Consider the following 22,801-nt stretch of genomic DNA (forward strand, 5'->3'; position numbering starts at 1 on the left):
TAAGAGTCAATATTTATTTGATTAATAACTTACAAAATTTAACAGATTTAATTTATGTAAGGAGAGCTAGTTTATTAAACATTTTACAGATTTTTTTTTTGTTCACAATGTAATACACATCAAGATCTCGACAGTATTAAAATAATACTTGGCACAGTTATAAATAATATACAAAAAAATCCACAGCTTAAAATGTAGTGATGCTGTTTTACACATTAATTGAAAAAAAAATCTGGTGGACATCAAAGAATACAAAAACCTGCAAAGAAACAGCACATGTTTAGGGCCAAGACAAAATTCCTATTTATTCTACCTATGTCAGATTAAGTTGGTCTGATCTGTTGTTTGTCTGGATCAGTTTAAGTTTCAGAAGCAATGCAGTTTTGGTTCAACAAGTGAATTTTAAGTTTGATAACTTGACAGAAAAATGCTGCATAGTTGGCTCCCCCCTGCTTGCTTTATGATTTCACATCAACAATTCAGTGTTACTCAAGACAAGTTACATTTTGCACTGGAAACTTCATACATCCCAAATCCAGATATGCATGTTAATTTTCACAACTACCTACTATCGCTCGGATTCTGCAGGCCTCAACAAATTGTCACCAGAGAGCTACTGACATGTAAATAGTGCAGAACTTGCTATGTGCTACCAAGGATTACCTCTTCTTTTGCAAACATTTTTGACATGGAGTGCATGATGCAATTCATGGCAGTTAATGCTACTGGGGAAATAAGACCAAAACTTGCATCATGCACTGAACTGCTCTTCTGGTGGCTGGATGATATTTAACAAAGTGTATTGAAGCTCCTCAAGTTAACCGACCCCCAACTAAAATGCAAAAAAAAAAAAAAAGAAATGAATGAAGAAATATGCAGAGCATCATTGGTGATTAAAACAAACCACAGTGTAAAGCTTTCATGCTACTTTCTGATTAGAAAAAAATATGAATAACTTAAGTCAATTGTTTTTACAGAAATAGAGCATGTTTTTGTTAGGATTAGAAATTTTGTCTGACAACAGTAGCCAAAGCTTCTTGCCACCCCTATACCCAAACCTCTCCTCTTAAGTGTCCAAGACAACATTGATTTTTCCAGTATTAAACATTCAAGGATTAATGCTGCACTTCTGTAAATCCTGATATCTGGTACTTGCAAACTAAGTGCATGTCTTGAGATCAATGAACAGCTACAGAAAAAATGTTTACTTGCAAATACTGAACATCAACTATTTACAGTTTCACTGCTCCTCTTACTAAGGCAAGGGCCGGGAATACCACTAGATTGCTTTATTACCTGTAATCTGCGTATTACAGAAAACGCTAATTTTGCCAAGCATCAAACATGCAGTGAATTTGCAGGGCATAATGCCTATTAACAGCAATATTTAACATCACTAAAAGCTCATTAGATATCTTCCTACACTTTTTTGGTTGAATAAAATGAAAATGAGCAGCTTTAAATACACTAAACACACACTCACGAAGAGAAAACTATTTGATAAATTATTTATATACAGATACACATTCTTTACACTGGTCTCAGACATCTGCTTTCAGGTCCCTCCCCAAACTCCCCTCACAGGTTCCCCTCACAGGTTCCTCGAACCACTGGGTTGCTACAGCACTTAGAAGAGAACTAAACTGATTCTCAGTCTCTCTGTAAACAATAGTTAAGGAAGCAGTGAACAATTCACTATGAGGATATGAAAACACCATAACAAAAATCAGTGCATCACATTCAAGAAAAACCCCTTTGGAATGCAATTTCAGATCATTCCTTACCTTCCAACACATCTGTAGCATGAGAACTTAAAAACAGAAATTAAGGGCGATTTCCACGTGCAATACACCATCATCTTCAGAACACCGCTCTGCATTTTCTGTGTGCACGTGCTGTTATGGGGATTCTTAAATTTTTGTTTTTTTAAAGTTTGGGTTCTATTATTTCACATCCAAATGAAATAAGCATTTCAGGCAACTTTGGGTTCTTCTGCAATTGCATTCAATTTGAAACTATCTTGTCTTTTTGTAACTGAGACATTTGCTTTTACATCTGTGGTATCCCCCATGTAATTTCTCTTCCAACGTGTCTCCAAGTACACTACACTGTACTGCATGAGGACCAAACCTAATACTAAAACATTGCTAGTTTGTAAGTTGCTTATACAATTACTTCAAAGATAATTATTTTTCCCCTCTTTTTTTTCCCTGAACATTATATACTGTAAACTAATTTTACAGGTGTGTCATGCAATTAAGCAGAGCTTTAACTTTGACAGAAAAGCTTTCCTTATTGGCGCAGTTGTTTATTTCAGACTACATTATTTCAGAACAGGGTTATTACAAGTATTTAGTTGTACCACTAACTGGTGGCAAAAACAATCACCAAAATAACGTGGGCAACATATTTTTACTCAACATTAACTGACGTGCCCTACTGCTATAACTTGTTACAGGGGATCCCCACCATAGGATGTTTATAACAGTACTGAAAAGCACATTTTTCAATGTACATCTTACTACAGAAAATCTGTATTAAAAAAATCACATTACAGGAACTACAACATAGCGATCAGTGAACTCTGTATCATGAAATTTAGTTTTATATTCTAGATTCTTGTTTCAGTGGAATTATTGATATTGGGATACAAATTTTTCTGCTCAGCACAATATAACTACTTATGTCAATACTTCAATAATCTCATGCTCCATTGTGAAAGATCTTAAATAAAAAACCCGATAACAAATACTGTGAATATGTTGTCATGAATAATTCTCATGTTAAGAACTGTTAAAATCCCTTTTTGATCTTCCTCCTCTTCCTTATCAGGTTTGGCAGTTTATTCTGTCCATTTATACTTTTGTTAATAAAACTCTGATGAAGAGAAGGTACCTTTATGATTCATCATCAGCCCTACACAAAGCATGCTACTCTTCAAGGGATGCGGAGTCGAGAGAGACAGAGAAAATTTTTCAGGCACCACTCAGTATGATATGCTCACAGGATGAAGGTGGTGCTACACTAGCTGGTAGCCTGATCCTGAAGTTTGGTCATATTCTATTGTATACTGCCTTGTCCAGTCCACAATAACAGGCCGAAAAAGACCACAGCATCTGAATTCAAAGAAGTCTATAATGTTCCTTATACATCCATGGCTAAAAACAAAAGAAAAACACATGTTAGCAATGAATAGCATAGCTCATCTAACAAAGTACATAACCTTTTTGCCTACCTAAAAATTTGGTTCTTCACCCTTGAAGTTAGTAACTTTAGACAATCAAGTATGTTCAGAATTGCTCTCATACTTGATAAGCAATTTGATGAGCACATTCTGAAATAACAAGTGGTCACCAGACTGGTGAATGTTTGATCCTTAGGCATAATCAAGACACCAACTTTCTTCCACTATCTACCAAAACAAGTTTTTAGCCATCTACCACCATGTAGCACAACCTGATAGTTCAGATCCTGTTCTAAGAGGAACAGTTGCACTGTACAGATGGCATGAAGTGAATGTCTTCCTGGAATAATTTCTGTATTTATTGATATCTGCTTCTGCATACATACTGGTTCACCAGCTGCAGGTCTAGGATCAACCAGGTCCCTTGACAACACAAAATTAAGAAAGCACTGTCTGAATGAAATGAACTATTCAAGTACTTTCTGTGGCTGAATCGATTAACTGTCAAATATTTAAGAAACCTACATAAAAACTCCCAACATGAGGGGGATTTTTAACTTAATTAGACATGGGCTGAATAGATCAGTTTTCTGGAGGAGAAGCTCATGTAATATGTGAGAGCAGGTCTAAGCAAAAAAGAGATTAAACTATTTGATGTCAATGCTTCATGTGACAGGTGATGCTAAGTCAATTATTTCAGACATCTGGTGTTATTTTCGCATGTAATTTTTATAATAGCAGCTATTTCAGTTAAAATGGTTAGTGAATGTGACAGTCATTTGGGATCAAACTAGCACTTTTCTCCTATCCTGTGTTTTCCAGGCAAAGTAATTATCTGGATTTGCTACAACTCTAATCTGTAGGAACACTGCAACTACACAGAGATGCTTCTCTGCTTCTCACTACAAGCTCTGTGTGAAGAGATATTAAAAAAAACCACACAATTGTCTAGCACAGAAATCCATCTGCTACATAACAGAATCACAGAATGGGCAAGGTTGAAAAGGACTACAGTGGGTCCTTGGTTCAACCAGGCTCATCCTAGAGCACATTGCACAGGACTGTGTGAATCCATGCTGACTGCTCCTGATCACAATTCCCATCTCCTATCTCCTTTAACCTGCGTGGTACCATAAAGAGCAGCAGCTCCCATAGGAGGCACAGCATGCGCAGCAGGATGAGAGGTGGTTTCTTCTTTATCCAGCTCCTTTTGTAACATGCTCTCAAACCATCAATGTATCAGCTTTGTGCCTTCATTTATGTCCTCCTTTGGCTCCACAAGCTGCTCTATGACCCTGTATTCCCATCTCAGTGCTATTTCATCCCCAAGACCCCATCCTTCATCTTGCATCCTCATCGCTACAGAAACCAGAATCCCAACTTACCCTTTTAAGTACTGATGCCCAAAAACTGTATGCAACAGCTTGCTCTCACCCATGCAACACCCACTTCAGTTCCTGGGACATCCTGCTCCCTTTCCCCACAAAGAAGCTTTAGCCATGCTCTTCCTCATGAATAGGAAGAAAGTGAAGCCTCTTTTCTCACAGTAGAAGAAAGGGGAGCTACTGCACAGAGCAGCATATTCAACAGCACAGTAAGTATTACTCAGGAGAAACTGCCTGGTGTAGCAATGAATGTCCAGGTCAACACAGACATGCTGCAGTAAGCCAGTACCTCTGGTTTGAGCATCTGCTTTATAAAGAGGGTATTTATTTCCCCATCAACTCTATGATGAAATACAACCACTGCTGGAAAGCATTCTTTTCTGTGTTTATGCACTGTATGCTACAAAGCATTAATCACTTCCTTTAACTGGATAGAATGTGTGAAAATAGCTGACAAGATTCAGCACTCCAAGTAGAGAAGACACTCTGTAAGTATTTAGGTGTGTTCTGTTTAAACAAGCAACATGATTCAAATGTATGCAAGGCTACACAAGAAATTTGTATATGCTTCAAAACTTACTTGAATGGGCTTTCAATAGATGTGGTTGTAACTTTAAAGTGCTTATATCTTCTTGCATTCATCCTTTCATTTGTTGTGATACCCAAGCAAGATATCTTAAGACAGGAAAAATAAGTAATTTAGCTTACACAAAAACATTTAACCGAGTACTGCACAAGACAGACTGAAAAAGGACCAAATCTACTGTTTAAAGTCCTTCTTTTGACAAACAAGTTTTTGACTGTAGAAATTATCAGAAGCAAACATAGAGCATAAGATTTTGAAATTGATATATGTTGTAAGTAATTAATACTGTAAAATTGGAGGACAAAAACTTACTGAAAAGTTTTACCTAAGCCTTAGAGAATAATTCCTATTTCCAGGAAATCTTTCTGGTGAGATTGAATTCAAGTCGCATGGTTCATTAATAACAAGTCATACTTCAAGGTTTTCAGTATGACTTTTGTTCCTTAGAAAGGATAAAGAAAACTTGGGTTTGGTCAGATTAGAGTTCAATAATATGGCCTCAACTCACACTGAAGCAGTGTAAGAAATGATTGCATCCTCTGTCAAACTACCACTCCCTTTCTGTTAATAACATACAGCATCATTTTAAGTTGGCCCCACAGCTCTTATCCTCTATTAGTCTTTATTGCCCTTTTCTGGTCTGTCTTACATTCTTGTCATTCTGAGAGTGGAAAGCAGGAGGTATTTTAACCTCTTGCACCAAAAAAAGGCCATGTGAATTAGAACTGAATGATGCCTAATGCTAAGAGACAGCAGATGCTTGCCTCCTCCAGCAAGGCTGAGAGATTAAACACTTTGTCTAGCATAACAGATATGAAAATTTAAATGACAGAACTATTTGATATTGTTATAATCACTCTCAAGACATGGCATTTTGAGTGAAATGCTCTTCCATACCTGATACATCTGACACATCAGTAACACAGCCACCCACATGAAGTGAAACACACTGTTTAGAAACATCCAAAACATCCACGGAGAACAGGTAGCAATCTGTGTAACATAGGTCCAAAATCCATCCTTTGTGTAACTTGTCTCACAGTGGAAACCCCAGTCTAGTGAAAAAAAAAATGTCAAAAAATATAAGGAAGATTTAAGGTATGTTCATTGTACAGCAACATATAATGCCCACATTAGAATGCATTCGGTTAAGTAAGAAAACTACAAGTGCCAGAAGAGCTTTACTTGATCTCTCTTCCTTTCCTAACTCCTTGAATACAGGACACATGCACATACTTGTCTGTGATGAAGAAATAAAGATCTAGGACAAGAAAAACATCTTCTAAATTAAAATACATAATACAGTCAAAAATTAACGTGCAGCTCACTTCCAGGATAAAAACACAAAACTCTGATAAGGCAAAGCTTTATAAAAATCTATAAAAATACAAGAAGATAAAGTATATAGAAGCAATTGAAGAAAAAAGCCAAAAAAATCACATTTACTCACAAGAGATACATCCATAGATCATCCAGCAGATCATAAAAAGCAGGAAGAACAGGTATCCCATAAAATAGCGATGGTTCCCTGCTCCTAAAGTTGCAAAACAGGGACCAAATTACTTCACTTTCAGCAGCAGAATGACAACATTATGCCAGAAAGTTCAATTGCTTACTTAGTAGTACTGTTTATTATTGAACATAGAAACATTACTCTACAATATTAAGCCACTATAACTTCAAGACAGTGAAATCAGCTGGTTCACTTATGATTTTTCTTTTATTTCTCAGACAACAAAGCAACTTTAATTTTCTGTCACATTACAACTGCAAATTCACTAATTCATTTGTAACCTCTTTCATGAACTACTAAAATTATCGATAGACAATATTTAGAGCAATGTTGGTGACAGTTGTTGCAGAGTCCTTAACAGTCAGGAATTACACATTAGTCAGTATTTTTTTTAAAGCCACTGAAAAACCATCCAACTGCAGAGTCCACTTTCTTAAAAGCAATAGAAATATAAACAAATATACAGCCTTTCTTGATAATAAGCTAACTCATGTCTTATGTTTGGATGCTTGATGAAGCTAGCTAAAAATAAGATATCTAGTAAAACTTGTAAAACAAATGCCTGCAACTGAACAGACAAGGCCTAAGAACCTAGCTACAACAATGAATGGGATGAAAACAACTCTGCCTTAGAATTATAATGCACGAAAATTCATTTACTAAAAGACTGATCTATTTTTAACAGTAGTAAAGCTAAAAAAATGCCTCTTATGAGAGTACATCATAATTCTGAAGTACTCAGCCTTCCTTCTGTTTGTAAAATATGTCCAGTGTTGCAACCTTCCAACAGCTCCAGGCTGTAAACTAAACCCACAGAGATGATAATGGGCTACAAAAGATTTGGCTGTCATCATTTACCAGCACAACATTTACTTCTTTATTATGTCAAATGTTTTCCCTGCTAAAACAAGAGCATCCTCTGGAGGCAGAAAATAATCAAGTGCTTTTAGCAAGTGAGCTGAAAGACTGTATAAATAAGAGATGAGGAAAAACATGTAACACAAGCTAGTCTAAACAGAAGACACTTCTTGGAAAATCAAACAAGTTCCCAAAACCACAAAATTATGTTGTAATATTGCTTTCAATCACGTAAGGGCATATGAGAAAGTGTTGGGAATGTCCGTAAGGTATCGCTTTCATTGACATTCTAAATTTCTGTTAAGTTTCAGAAAATAAATTCTATAAAGAACATAGATGTTAAGCAGTGGCCTAGAAGTCCATCTGAGAGGCATCTGATGGGATGCTTCTTTCAGCAACATCTTTAATGATACTAAACCAAATTCTGCCATATGTGTGAAGTAAAAACATAGGTGTAGCATTTAAAACTATAAATTAAATAGTACAATCTTGATAGCAGTTAAAAATTAAAAAACATCTGTGGAAAAATAAACTGGAGAAAATGTATTTTGAATAGTATTAGGCAAAACACAGTACTGTGCTCCACAGTCACCTCCTGGATTGGCAGGAATAGAGTCATCCTTTGCAGTTAAAATAAAAAATTTGTGATACTCCTATTTTGATACTGCCATTTTGCTACTCCATTTAGAGGATAAATATAATAATTTCTAGAGACTTGTTTGCTGTATTTTAACTAAAATCTTGAGGAAAACAATTTGCCCTAGTTGCCAATTCATTTATTTTTTATATTTATTATATTAATAATTTTTATATTAATTTCATTTATTTTATTATAGTCTTCACTTTTTGCCAATTTCTTCAAAATGGTAAAAATATTCTAAGTCTCTTTATGTGCCAAGTTTTATCCCTAAAGGACTTATTTTAGAGTGCCTGCAAACACTCCTACAAGATTTCTCAGTCCTATCTTTAGCAACATTCTTATCCTTTTAACACATTCCACACACATCCAAATTCCACCTTTCCAGAAAGGCATGATTCATGTTTCCCTTTTTGGCAAACATACCACAAATGCTGTTTTAAGAATGGATTGTTTTGCAATCCCATGCTTAGAGTGACCACGTACCAATCTGAGACAAAGAAGCCATATATGGTTCTTCAGACTATCACTTCCTCTGGTTTAGCTCCAGCTCCCATACTGAGATTTCTAATGCTTTCTCCCAGCATAATTTCAAGGCCCCTAATGTTTAGTTTTACCTCCAGCTTCCCCACTCTGTACACCACCACTAAAAGACAGATTCTACTTTTCCATCATCACTGTTACTTAAAATCCATTTCCTCCACCTACCCTAATCCCATCACTCAGAGACTCTCTCAATACACACAAAGATCTTTCCTCCCCCATTTGTTTTTAGGACTTTTCCAGTTACCGATTAAAATACTGGGTCTCTTTGTCCCATCGACACATACTCCTCAGTACTCTTGCAAAACCTAAGCCCATGCTCCCCTGCCTGTCTGAATTAATATTTTCTTAGTTTTTCATTGTAGAACATCTAAAATATAAACCAAAAGTATCTCAGTAACGTCTGCAGGAAACATAAAACATAAGGGGGTGATATAAGCTGATGTCAATGAGACTTTAAAGATGTTCTATTACAATTTAAATGCCAGGATATTTTACTCTTGGTTTTCGGACCAAACTATTCTGATTAGTCATTATTTTATCTATTTGACAGGACAACAATGAAGCATTTATGAACTGTTAACTGTCAGTGAAGCCAGGTCTTAATTCCTCCCCAAGATTAAAGTTACCTCTACTTGTGTCCTAAAAAAACATGTGAAGCAAGCTGCACTCATTTCCTAGCTGAGAGGTCTTCAGTGCTCCCTGCATAATAATGGGTTTCAAATAAGTTTCTCAAAAAGTATGCCTAGGAATAGCAGCATTTAGAGACTATTTCTACTCTACATCCATTCATTTCATTATCACTGGGGAGAACAAAAGACAACCTGGATGGTCGAGGAGAATACCTCATTAGGAAGTAATTATGTATCTAACTTCTATAATCATAACAATTTCAAATATGTATATTTTACCAATGAATCACTGAATATTATTGGTCTAAATTAAAATTTCTGGCTCATGTAACAGATAATAATCAGTTGTGGAATTGGCACATGCCTTTTCAGCAGTTAAGCTTTGCATCTTTTCGTGACTAAACTTTATGTCAATCAAAATACATATATAGCAAACTGAATTAGACACAGAACAGTTTAAGGATGTGCATATTAGAGACAATACAAATGAGAATAATGTAGAGAATCACGTTTAGAAAAAGAATTAAACTCAATATTGAAAAGCTTTTCTTAAGAAGCCAAGTCACTCCCACTGTGAAATGAGAACAGGGAAAACCTTGCAGAGCATTTTGGCAGGTAACTCACCTACACAGTTCCCCACCCATGGGCAGTGGTGATCGAACTTCGCTATACAGCGATTGCAAACACCACAGTGTTTGGACCTCACTGGCTTCCGTATCTGTAAAGGATAATAAACATTTGTTTAGAAAAGCAACTTACCCTGATATATTTTAAATAGAAGAAAACACAAGCCCTCAATTTAAATGTAAATTAATTGAGGTGTTGTTAATTCCTCAGAAAACTTAAAACTTGAAGTAATTCTTAAGGCAATCCTATCTATTTAGCTTCATCTACACACTGTTCAACACAAACATCAGTACAACTGCACTGAAGTGATTTTCACATTATTTTTCTTATACAAAGAATTATTTTTTCATACAAACTTCTTCTATCACCTCCAGCTATTGAGCTTTTTACTGCTCATTTCAACCAGCATAATTTCAGCTTTTAACAATTAAAAAAAAAGAACGAGCTTGAGTTCCATGATTCTGTGTGGTTTGTAACTGAGCTCTAACATAAAATTTTCAGGTTATTTTCTAAAGACAGAAATATGACTCAACAAGCAGAACTCGATGAAACTTGAAATGCTAAATTACTCCCAAAAATTTTTCTTGAAAGCTTATATCTTAAAATAAGTGGTCTGAGATATATATGTATATACAAACATAAAATTTTTAAGGTGTTACATCTGTATACAATTTTCCAGCTTCAAATTTGGAAATACAAACATCATTCATGTTTCACATACATCAGAGCTTGGCAGTGTTAACACTGATACACTTGAGCATTTTGTGTTTGCTAGCTGACTTCCAAAGAAAAGACATGGCATATTTGCTTTACAAAAATTAATTTTTTTCTCCCCTCTTGACTATTCCCAGATAGAGAAACACTTGATTTTTTTAAAAAAATATTTTACATAATTTTATTTAGGCACAACATAATTTTACTGCAAGTTATGGAGGTAGTGGAATGTCAAGTGTGATTTTTAACTTGCTAGTGTATGACCAGCCAACGTGGTAGACATACTGGATACCTGAATTCTGATATTAGCAAGTTATTTCCATAACGAAAATTTTTCTCCTCTCACTGTTGCATTTTTTTTTTTTTTTTTTGAAAACACTGGTTAGATTAAATAGTATAAATAAATTCTGCCTTTGAAACTGCAATAATAAGGCCAAATATGTATTCATTACAGGAACACTAATTTTGGCTTAGCATTAAAGGAAAAAAAAAAATCAGTGGTGAAATTGATTAAAAAATATACTACCAAGCAAGTACTGCAGAATATACTGAGGTCCAGACTTCCTGTCTCTGCAAGTTCTACTATTGTCTGCAGGAAAAAGAAAAATTATAATTTAGCATATAAACTAATGGCGACAAGCATTTTCAGACCTGTGGCTGTGAGCCCTTTATTTCAGGTACTTTCTAGATACAGGAACAAATTCAATTCAGATGAAACTGATTTTGAATCTACTTTCTTAAACCAATATGCATATTCACTTGTAAATTAATTCTAGTTTATACTTACTCCTAGTCAGATACTGTGATTTCAGTGCTGCTGGTGTGACTTTTGATTACCTGGACAATTTCATAATTAGTCTCTCTGATTTCAGTGGGAATGTAACACTACACTACAGACAAAGGAAAGGATGCAAACAGGAATGTGCATGGTCTGACACTCAACACTGGAGTTCAGTATTGTCCACAAGCAAAATCCCAAACCTGAACTGAACAAGAGCAGAAGAATAACTTTTAAATGTAAGTGCAGACCCAGGATCACTTCAGTTAGATCCACATCATTGTGCTTTGTAAACCTTCTATGCTTCTGAACCATAGAAAAATTTTACTTATTTCTTCACTTGCTTTAAGAGGGATTTGGATTATTTTATAACACAAGAGAAAGGATATGACATATTAAAACAACAAACATCTGAGATTCTTGCTTACTAAACATTTCTAAACATACTTAACATGGTCATCTGAAATGAAAATAATTTTCTTAGTTATTTCAAAGATAAAGGCTAACTCAGCATTAAATATTTGAAGACAAATCATGAAAATGGGAAGTGCTACCCTGCATGAAGGTAACATACACATCCTACAGTGGCTCATACCCCTGGTAACAGAGCATTTTACCATATGGTTAGCTGCAATGTAAGAAATCTGAAACACTCACAGCCATATGCATCTGCCTCAGGAAGTTGCATTTTGCAATTCCTGCCCAGTTCAACAAAGCTTTTGGAATCACGCTTGCCTAACTTAAGCAAGTAGACCAAATAAACTGCATATTTGTGCAATTTGCTGAATCCAATCCAAAGTGTCATAGTTGACTACTCTATATAATTTAGTCCAGTTGAAGGAAAAGAATTTAGTTGGGAATTTATTTGGCACACTAGCAATAACAGAAATGGAATTTTCAGAGTAAATCCAAATCTGCACATTGATTAAGAACTCATCTATAACCTACTGCAGAATACAAAAATAATTTTATCTACACTATCCTTTTAATGGCTATTATATTTTCATTCCTACATAAGGATATAACTCCAAGTGGCCTGATCTTGATCCACACAGGTCTTTTCCCAAATAACCATGAAGTAGAAGCTCAAAGTTTATTTTCGGTGGAATGCTGGCTTCCAGGAAACTTAAACAAAACCAAACACTTTTGCTTCTTGTCAAGTTTTGGCATATTCAATGCTCAGTTTGGCTGCTGGAAACAATACACTTGATTAAAAATATGAGATGCTAATAATGCTACAATATCTTAGATATCATTAGATCACTCATATTTTCTCTGACATTTATACCAAAATAAAAGCCAGCCCCACACTTCCTGGGGCTTTGGCTGTTTTAGCCTCAAAATGTTTGTCAGTCTAATATCTTTAGATACAAAGGTAAAGAAAAATAGAGGTGCTTAGAAGTCTGGAAAGTTTTCAGAGAATTAACTAACACTTTTTCCATAATGGCTATTTGTTTCAGTAGGGCAAAGGTCTGAAACTTCGCATTTTCTTTTTCACTTAACTGCTTTTTAAACTTTTAAAATTGAAAATTCAAGTTACAATTTTATTTTGCTCCTCAATATGACCAGTATGCAATTTTGCACCAGGTAAGACTTGAAATGCATTCCACATGTTAAATAAAGAAAATCTTGAAGGCTTTTCAACATTTTAAACCTTATACAAGTTACTGAAATGTAATGTACTGAACAGCAAATTAGCTACTCTGATCAGCTGATGGAAGGCTGTTAAAGAACAAGTTTGTATCTCTTGGCTTTACCTTTTTCTTTTGTTCTTCCGTGGCTTTGATGATTCCTGGATCAGACTTCCAGGATTTTCCAAAATTGTAGAAAAGTGCAACACTATTAGCAAGGAACGGAAGATGTATAAAGAAAAAATTGAGATGTGTTTACAGTCAAGGAATCTCAAGTGTAAAACTGAATTTCCTCTTGAACATTCTCACTGATAATTCTGAAATAAAATTTAACTAAATTCATATTTTACTAATGCCCTTGAGTCACTGTCTTCAGAATTAATAAAAATTCAGCATTGTTATAAGAACTACTTAGTACTCAGCATTTTCCATTGCTCGACCTTTAACACTTACTTTTAAGAATCATCTATTCCATAAGGTATTTCTAAACCATTTATCCTTCTAAAAGATCAATAACAACAGTTCTGTTTTTGTAACTGTTTTCCTTTTAATTAAATTAAATCCCATGAAATTTATCTTCTTAATAACTATTTCCTGTTTTCAGAATAAACATTTTGGAGTTCTATTTATAAGACAGACATTTGAGTGCCTATGTCTTCAGTGGCTTGACATTCCTGTGATATCACAGGACGGGCTGTTTCTAGCCATAGATGGAATTTTGCTGTAATGGCCACTGTTGCATGGCAATCATGTCCCAACACCACTTATCTCCAAGAAAGGTACTGTCTGAAACCTGGGGTCCTGTAAAAAGGCAAAACACATATTTTGCATCACTGAAAGTTATTTTTAACATACTAATGTGTCTAATACTTAAAACACCACAGGATTTATTATTCTCTGTTAGTGTTGATAAAATCATAAAGACAGAAAATAACCATTTGTTTTAAAATACATTTCCTGCATTCAATGCCTTGCCATGTAACATGCTAGTCTTACAGCACTTGACATTTCTTCAGAGAATTAAAACATTTTCAGCAGTGATGTTGAAAAACCAAATACTTCAGATGTTTCTCTTCCACAAAAGGAAACTTATTTATTCTCATAAACCTACAAAAGACCTAACAAAACTGACTAAAGACACCTTCTGTCAGCTGCCAGTTGTAAAGATGGCAGTTATAAGAAGATGCCCTGCTTGACAAACCTGTGGTGGCAGCCTCTACAGCATTATCCAAACAAAAAGGACATCTAGTACTCAGGCAGAAAGCACTACACACCCAAATTACACTGTATTTTGAGTAACTTAGATACATTCAGATCTAAATAGCTTGCAATGCAAAAGAACCCTGAAATACAAACAAATACAAGCAGCCCACTTTGATTTCTAAAATGCTAAGGAAGCCTGGTTGTTTATCTGAAGTGTATCCCAAATAATTTTTGTTTTTCTCCTACTGGGGCAAGGAATTTGCTGTGAATTTCTAATAAAAAACATTGACAAGTTAAATTAAAATTTTTATAATGTATCTTATATAGTAGAATGTTAGTATCAGCTCACTAAAGGCAATTAATCTTTTCAGTAATAAGATGTTTCCTGCAAGTTTATAACTTGGGGGGGAAAAAACATCAACTATACTGTAACCTAAACACTCATGGCTCTATTTTATACATTAGAGATTAAAAGCTCTGACTACAAAATTTATACAATCCAAGTTCTTCCTATTTTTTTTTCAAAAGCTACCTGATGCTAAGAATAAACTGGTGCAACTGAATTGCTTAGCTAGAGAGAGATTACATTTTCTTTAGAATACTAAAAAAATCACTGGGTTTTTTACAACAGTGAGAGGTAGTTTTCCATTAAATGTACCTTAATCAGACAACCATTACAAACAATAAAGGTACAACTGGAACCAATTTTATGACCCATACCATACGTCATGTCTAGACTTTTAAAAGACGTGAGAAAAGACTAAGAGGGTTTTTATAACCTTAATGCTTTTCTACTAGAATTATTTTTTTACTAACTTAAATTTGGATAACCTGTAACAAAGCAGCTGTCCATTGTGTCAACTTATTCCTCCCCCATTTTACTCCCACAAATACAGAGAGAACGTAAGAGATGCTCCACAGAGCCTGCCTTCCCTGTCCTTTTATCATGGTGGTATCAGATGAGTGCAGTGCTGACAGTGTAAATAATGCCAGATAAAGGACTTCTGTGCTAGAGCTGGGAGACCACAGGAGAATTAAAAAGTTTTCTTCTCCAGGGTATTTCCAGCATGTGATGTAGATAAACAACTTCAGCTGTAGGATTCATCTCACCCACTTTAAATCACTCAGCAGTATGGCTTCACAGACATAATGAAGGAAAAAAAACCATGTCCAATCTTATCTTCAGTTTCAAGATATTTAAATTATGTAAGTGAAACAGAGGCTTACAAGTGGCTAGTTTTTGTCACTGGCTATGAAGAATGCTTAATCTTCAATACAGATGTCCACACCCACACCAGAGTTATCTAAAATTATGCTGAACTCCCCGCTGAAGTTTACTTTGAAAGAGATTTTAGCAACTTGAGACATCTCTCAAAACTCTTCACATGTAAGAAACCCTTGTTGGTTTGCAATAGGTTCAGATTAGGGAATTAGTTCTCTATAGACAGTGTCTCTTTTTGGTAACATACTCATTTACAGTTATACAAGGAAAAAATACATTACTATATTATTAAGGGTTGCAAAATGCATAATATATCAGGTATTCACACCTCCAGCCTTGCCACCAATTTGCTCCTTTTATGCGGTTTCCCCAGTTTTCATTGAGACACAAAGCAGAAACACCCCCAAAACACTTCCTACTTTTAGTCCTGATCAACATCCTTTCATTATTAAAACAAGTATAAGATGCTGAAAATTATTCCAGGAACTGGAATGAAAAAGGTCATCTCATTAAAAAGAAAATTAAAATCAAACAAGCACCACACAACCCTGAAGTCTCGTAAACATGGGGTAAGTTAATTTTCCATCGTGAACTGTAGTCCATTTAAAAGGCCCCAAATACATGCAGCTTCCTGCTATCAGGCATCATGCAAGTCTGAAATCAACACAAAATGCACATTATAGATCCAGATGTGCCCTTCTCACTAACCAAAAATCCTTTTCTCCTACACAGAAAAATCTGCAGCCAGTGTAAGCTGTCAGAGATCAAATATATGCTAATAAACCTGCTAATTCACAGAATCATAGCATCACAGAATGTGTCAGGCTGGAAGAGACCACAGTGGGTCATCTGGTCCCACCTTCCTGCTCAAGCAGTGCCATACAAGGGCACACAGCACAGGGTTGTGTCCACAATTCTGGAATAACTCCAGTGAGGGAAGACTCCAGAACCTCTCCGGGCAATCTGTTCCAGTGCATGCTCACCCTCACAGTAAAGAAGCTCCTTTTCATATTCAGGTGGAACTTGCTGTGCATCAGGTTCTGCCCACTGCCTCTTGTCCTACTGCTTTGCACAATTAGGAAGAGTCTGGAAATATCCACTGACACTCTCCCTTCAGATTCTTACAGACATTGATGAAGTCTCCTCTCAGTGATCTCCTCTTGAGTGTCAACAGGCCCAACTCCCTCAGCCTTTCCTTGTAAGAAAGCTGTTCCAAATCCCCAATTTATAAGAGCTGTACATCTGGATCTGAGAGTCCAGGCAGGTCACAGCAGACAGCTATATGAGAAGCCTCATTTGACTAGACATTTATTAGACAAAATCAGTTTGTAATTAACTGAAGCTCTGCAAAAACCCTCTTCCTTACCTTCTTTTCTATCTGACATAAAAGAATCCCTTAGCTTGCAAATAAATTCAGCATATCTCCTGCATGCCAGAATTATTTTTTTAAAACTTTTTTTTTTAAAAAAATTTTAGGAAAAGTATTTAGACATGGGAACAGAAATTCTGGACAACTGGGCCCAGAGTTTGGATTTTTGGGGTCTTTGGCTCCTGTAGTAAGATGACTGCTGACTTATTTTTTTCTGCATGAAGACTTTGTGCTCTTTTACTGAAACTAATATTTGGTAGTATTTTTTTTAACTGCTTAACTGTACCAACTAGCTTGTAACAGTTTTTTAAATCCTATGCAATTGTATCAGTTTTGTGGAAGAATAAAAATCATCATGAATTCTCTTACACCCAGTTTTGAAATGACCCCTAACTGAAGAAGTGTACAATGTTTGTGTTCTTCAAGCCAGACCCCACCAATTGGTGAAGTATATTTTAAATGAGATAATCAATACAGTATTAGTCAATGAAAAAATATTTTAAAAAATACAAATTACCTTATCTCATAATCTCAGCATTGCAAATAGGATGAGACAGCAATAAAGCTTGCTTAATTAAAATTGCACACTCCCATTTGTATCAAAGGGAAGCAGAAGAAATAAAAAAGACCACCATGAATACTTTGGGTTACAGCAAACTGACATCTCAGAAAAACAGAGCAGTGTAAGAACCTTTTGACATAACAAGCAGTATTTGTTCAGCTGGAACTGCATGAAAAGACTGCATGAACAACTGAGATATAATCTTGGTAGGCCATTTACAGGACACTAGAGAATGTTCTACCTATAAATACTAATGAAAAAGAATGAAATGTGAAATTCTAACCTCACATTATTAAAAGTGTAATTTTAAATAATTTTCTTTTCTTTTAAAAATAGAACTAAACTAAAACATAGTGTGTAGGATTTTTGAGGGCATTTTTGCTCCTACTCTGCAAACACTAGAAAACTAGAATTCACTAATGGAGCAAGACATAACCATCCTTTGTTATAGGCAAAATATAGTTACAGGATGCAGCAAAACAGTGGCAGGGAGACATAGGACCATAAACTCATATATAAACATAAAAATACACAGATCATATTCCTCATTCGCTGCAAGAACAGGATTTCTACTTTATCAGATACACCAGACTCAGAAGCTACTGAGAAAAATCCAATAGAATAGAAAAATTTACAAAAAATTCGGTACATTTCCAATATTGGCTTTTGGAAAGACACATAATTAAACCTTAGAATTTCGAGACTTATTTTTCATGTGACCACACCTAAATTCAAGAAAATGTACTGCAAATCCTCGATTTTATTTTTCTTTATGATACATTGCATTAACTGCCCTTTTCTGTCCCATTAGGATTAAACACACGAGTTGATGATCTTCCACAAACCTTCAACATATCTACAAGAAAAGAAAACTCTTACCAAACACCTAAGTATTAAAGTTTCACTTGCAGCAATTAAGATCTTTATATTATTTATAATATAAAGTTCCAGTAAGGCAATTCCTGATAGTTGTTTGAGGTTAAAAATTCTCTTCCCCAAGTAAAAGACAGTCTGAATTTGTGAAAACTACCAGGACATGTTTTATCACTTGAACATTACAAAATATAAAGCAGTACTCTAGTCTGCTGTAAGCAATAACATAAAGCTGTAAAAATACAGGAATCCTTCATCCAACCACAATGCTGTACCTCATGCTATGAAAATAGAGGAGGAATGCAATTTCCTTCTAGAAATAAAGCTACAGGGTAATTTTCCAGAAGAAGAATGAATTTAGAATCTTATTACAAAGACTTCCAATTAAAAATCACCAATTAAAGGAAGATGGCCCCAAGCACTTGGTCTCTAAAACTGCTTGTCAGAGAACTGTGTCAGCTCTAATGAAAGTAATTAGTAACTGAAGGTCTTAGACCACTACTTAAGTGTATTCACAAAGGTTATGAGACACCAGCTTGGGACAGAAGGAGGACAGTATTTTATTAACATTCTGAAGTCAGATTTTATTAGGGTAATTGTCTATACATCTAGTGAACAATTAAGATTATTCTATGATTTTTAAAAAAGTACGCCAAACTTCAAGCTATTTAATCAGAATGACTAACAGAAATTAAAATCTAAGCAAGTTAGTAGATACATGAATTAAATATGAGCTTCAGGATAAAAACCTTAAGATTTGCCAGCTTTAAGGGACACGAGATGCAGGCCATCATCAGTTTGTATTGGTTGTACAGGCATTTTAATGTGGTCAAGGACTTTAAATCAAAGCTGGACACATTCTTAGACGAGGTCCAAGCTGATGTTATGTTAGCACAAGACTGCATTTCACAGTACCTCAACATTTGCAATCCAAAACACAGAACAGCTTTGGCTAACATGAGCTGCTATTTCTAACTACTGTTTTTTAAAATATTTCTCATATTCGTTTTGTACTCACTTTTCATATTCTGCAGTCACAAGTAAATTTGAGTAAAAACATAAGATTCAGGCCAGGCAGACAGACTGGTAGTAGGACCAGCTTTTCTAAATAACTGTTTCAAGACATACTAATATTGGTATAATTTTTTCTTTTTTAACTTAACAGCAACCAGATTTTAATTTTTAAGCTGTTGGGTTTGTTCTTTTTGAAACATGCCATAACAGTAATTTCCAGTTGCATGGGACTGCTATTCACAGCAGCATCATTGCAAACACTGCCAGAATGGAAGCTAGAGGTAGCATGAAAGCAGGCTCTCCTCTCTGTTCTCAACCCAAAAATACACAGATGATTTAGTTAGGCTTGCAGAACAATCAAGAAGATGCCAAAACAAAAGCACTGTCACTAACCTATTTCATAGCAATTCCTTTCAGGACGAAAAGAAAACCAGTTTCTGAAAAAGCCAAACGTCCTCATAAAATTCATTTCAATTATTTACAACTATAAGAACTGTACTAAACATTGAATTTCTAGTTTGTTTTCTTGGCTACTGAAATTACAGTACCCAAGAAAGTTGTTTAAGAATTTGATTCTATTTCCCTGCCATGGAAAATTAACATTTCCCACTAACTCTGAATCAATTTCTCCCTCCGTGAGTAAGATAAATTCATATCTAGACAATCAAAACCACAAAAACATAGAAATATAGTGAATCTCTATAATCTAGTATTGTTAATACACATATTTTCAAAATAACTGAAAATACAGTTATGAAATGTATCTGAAGTTTGTACAAAATGGAATTTCCAAAATCTTTAGGAAGATTTAACTATGAAACCAATTCCACTGGAATTGAGACAGACCATGAAGCAGCCTACTGGTTTTCAGAATAGTATCTAAAAAATGCAGTCAACTACATTGTGTACCTCACAGCCAGAGAATATTTTACAAAGTTGCTAACATTTCCTCCACATAAGAAGTTGGTAAAGCACAGGAAATTCTGCAGACTACTGTAAGTAAATTTTGAGGAAAATCTTTTACTTACCAAAGCACAGCAATAGCATGCACATTTTTAAAGCAATAAAATCATTACCATTAATATAGAAAGCAATGTTTAGTGGCGATTCCCTTTTTCAAATTTTTATTAGTTTACTTACTGTTATATTCAGGATATAGCTGTGTAATTTGTCATACTATGAACATGAAAAAAATGCTACTGTACACAAAAAAGGATATCATTCCAAAACCAGAAGAACCACGTCACATACATCCAGAATTTTGTTGCCAAATATATTCCAAGAGGCAGTGCACTATGCATGGAGTGATCAAAGAATGACCTGTAATGTAGGAAAAATGTCACATGGTAAGTTTTGATTTGTAAGGGTTTGATTTATTAAAAATCCTGAACTACTGCTTCAAGAAAACTGTTCCTATTAAAATATGCACTATATGGGATATTGTAAAATATGCCATAAATACATTCTCTTCACTTTCCTGTTCATGAGAAATTCCCTTTTTCAACCTCCCAAGACAGGCAGAATGAGTAAATACTCATGCTAAAACTACATTGTGAAAGCAGTTAGGAACCTGTGAGATTCTTAGTAACATGGACAGTGGCTGCAAACTGTATTAAGTTTTGAGATTCCAGTGCTAAAGACATTTTGGAAACCCATATAATGACAACTGTACATTAAAATTACATCATTAAGAAAAAAGCTTGAGACCTTGGTGTTATCACCCTATATACTTGAAATGTTTCAGATTATTCAATATTTTGCTTCTGCTACAGTTGCCAATAAAAGTTGAAAAAAACCAAAAACAATTGAGACTAATTAATTTCCCATATATCACTACATTTGCCAAGTTCTAAGATAAAATACTGCTACATTGCTTTAAAAAAAAAAAAACTCATCAGAATTATTTCCACTTTTTTACACTTCAGCGTTTTAAAGACTCTTCTGAATAAAGCTGAATACAGTTGAGACAAACCAACTAACTTCCCTGAAATAAAATTTCTGCATAATTTGCCTAAACATTCTGATACTGATCCATTTTGTTTTTTGTGCTGGTGACTGCCTCAGGCACAAATGTATGCAGGGAGTAGTTTCCATTTCACTTTTTTACTCCCTTAAAGTATCTCTCTCTTCTCTAGTGGAAGTTCCTTAGGTCTTTGGAGAAAACCCTGTAAGGATCATGAGCTCACTTGATGAATAATAAGTGAATATACATTTGGACACACAGTAGTTACTCTGCACTAATCTTTCTTTCAGTGACTTCTGTGCATTTTTGTGTGTGTCGAAGTAGGGAGGAAAACACAGCCAAGCAGATTAGCTAATATTCTACAGGGAAAGAAAATACTATTAGAATAACAGCACAAATTTAAGTCAAACCTGGATACAAGTTTAAGTCAAACACTTAAAAAAGGATTTATACTAAACATTAAGCAACATATAAGAGAAAATAAAGATGTTAATTCTGAACTCATGTCAGTTAGGCCAAAATATAAAACTTGACAAAACACAGATCTTAAGAGATTGGAAGAAATCCTCTCCTTCCTTTCTGTAGGAGGCACAGTTGAGGATTTGCATTGACAAATTGATTTTTTTTGTAGAGGAGGCCAGGAAATTGCACAGCTTCAGAGGTGACAAAAAGACTAAACAGATCATCTCCAAGATCCTGCAAAAGTTTGATAACCTTCCATTTCCATCCTGGTCTACTAAGTTCACTAAAATCTTCTGTGCTTGGTTTAAGGAGCAGATGTATTTCCCTCTTTGCACAGAAAGAAAAGAGAAGCAAGTGGTTCTAAATAAACATGACATCCAACCCCAGAAAAGCAGAAAGCTCCTAAGCATGGGGATACAACAAGTTCTCCTACCTTGGCCACACATGACAATGAAAAGCAAAGGAGAGATGATGTAGTCAACAGATCTTGAAAATACACTAGAACATGACCACATATATGTGTGTGTGTATTTGTAGGTGCATTTACAGACATTTAAAGTAATCATAAATACAAGTACAAGTCTTTATGATGAGGTAACTAGACGTACAAAAAACACTACTAGAAAGCAGCCTTTTATTTAGTCACTAATTTCCAAAAAAAACAAAAGCTACAAAATCTGATTCTGACTTTATTTCTCTCCATAAATCTCCTTGGATACCTTTGTGCATTTAAATTATTAAAATAAAACAGTTTTAGTAGTACACTTGCACATTGTCTTTATTACTTTATAGCAATTTTTCTATTGCCTACTTTCTGCAATATTCATGCTGATAGTTCTTTGTAGACAGACATTCAGCACCCTCCTCTGGATAGTGACTGAATTTCTCTTCTGCTGTTAGCTTCTGCTAGTTCAGTGGTATTCACCCATGATAATTCCATGTTTCACAAGACAACAGAGCATTACAGGAACTATAGGTGCACAAGATCTTTTGCAGAAATAAGAACCAATTCCAACAAATGGAAATTTAAGGTTATCTATCCAAT

At 35.0% G+C, this 22,801-nt stretch overlaps 1 protein-coding gene across 1 annotated transcript in view; it reads right to left on the minus strand.

Annotated features, from left to right (window-relative positions):
* ZDHHC17 (zDHHC palmitoyltransferase 17) overlaps positions 1–22,801 on the minus strand; it is a 66,720-nt gene continuing 43,919 nt past the window's right edge. Inside the window, exons 10-17 of the mRNA XM_023932466.2 lie at positions 20,551–20,651; positions 13,215–13,339; positions 11,206–11,268; positions 9,963–10,056; positions 6,606–6,689; positions 6,053–6,210; positions 5,150–5,244; positions 1–3,158 (exon numbers count right to left, since the gene is read on the minus strand). Of these exons, the coding sequence (XP_023788234.1) occupies positions 3,020–3,158; positions 5,150–5,244; positions 6,053–6,210; positions 6,606–6,689; positions 9,963–10,056; positions 11,206–11,268; positions 13,215–13,339; positions 20,551–20,651 (859 nt within the window). The 3' untranslated portion in view covers positions 1–3,019. The remainder of the gene's footprint in view (positions 3,159–5,149; positions 5,245–6,052; positions 6,211–6,605; positions 6,690–9,962; positions 10,057–11,205; positions 11,269–13,214; positions 13,340–20,550; positions 20,652–22,801) is intronic.

Source organism: Cyanistes caeruleus, chromosome 4, assembly GCF_971803275.1.
Source record: "Cyanistes caeruleus chromosome 4, bCyaCae1.hap1.1, whole genome shotgun sequence".
Taxonomy (NCBI): Eukaryota; Metazoa; Chordata; class Aves; order Passeriformes; family Paridae; genus Cyanistes; species Cyanistes caeruleus.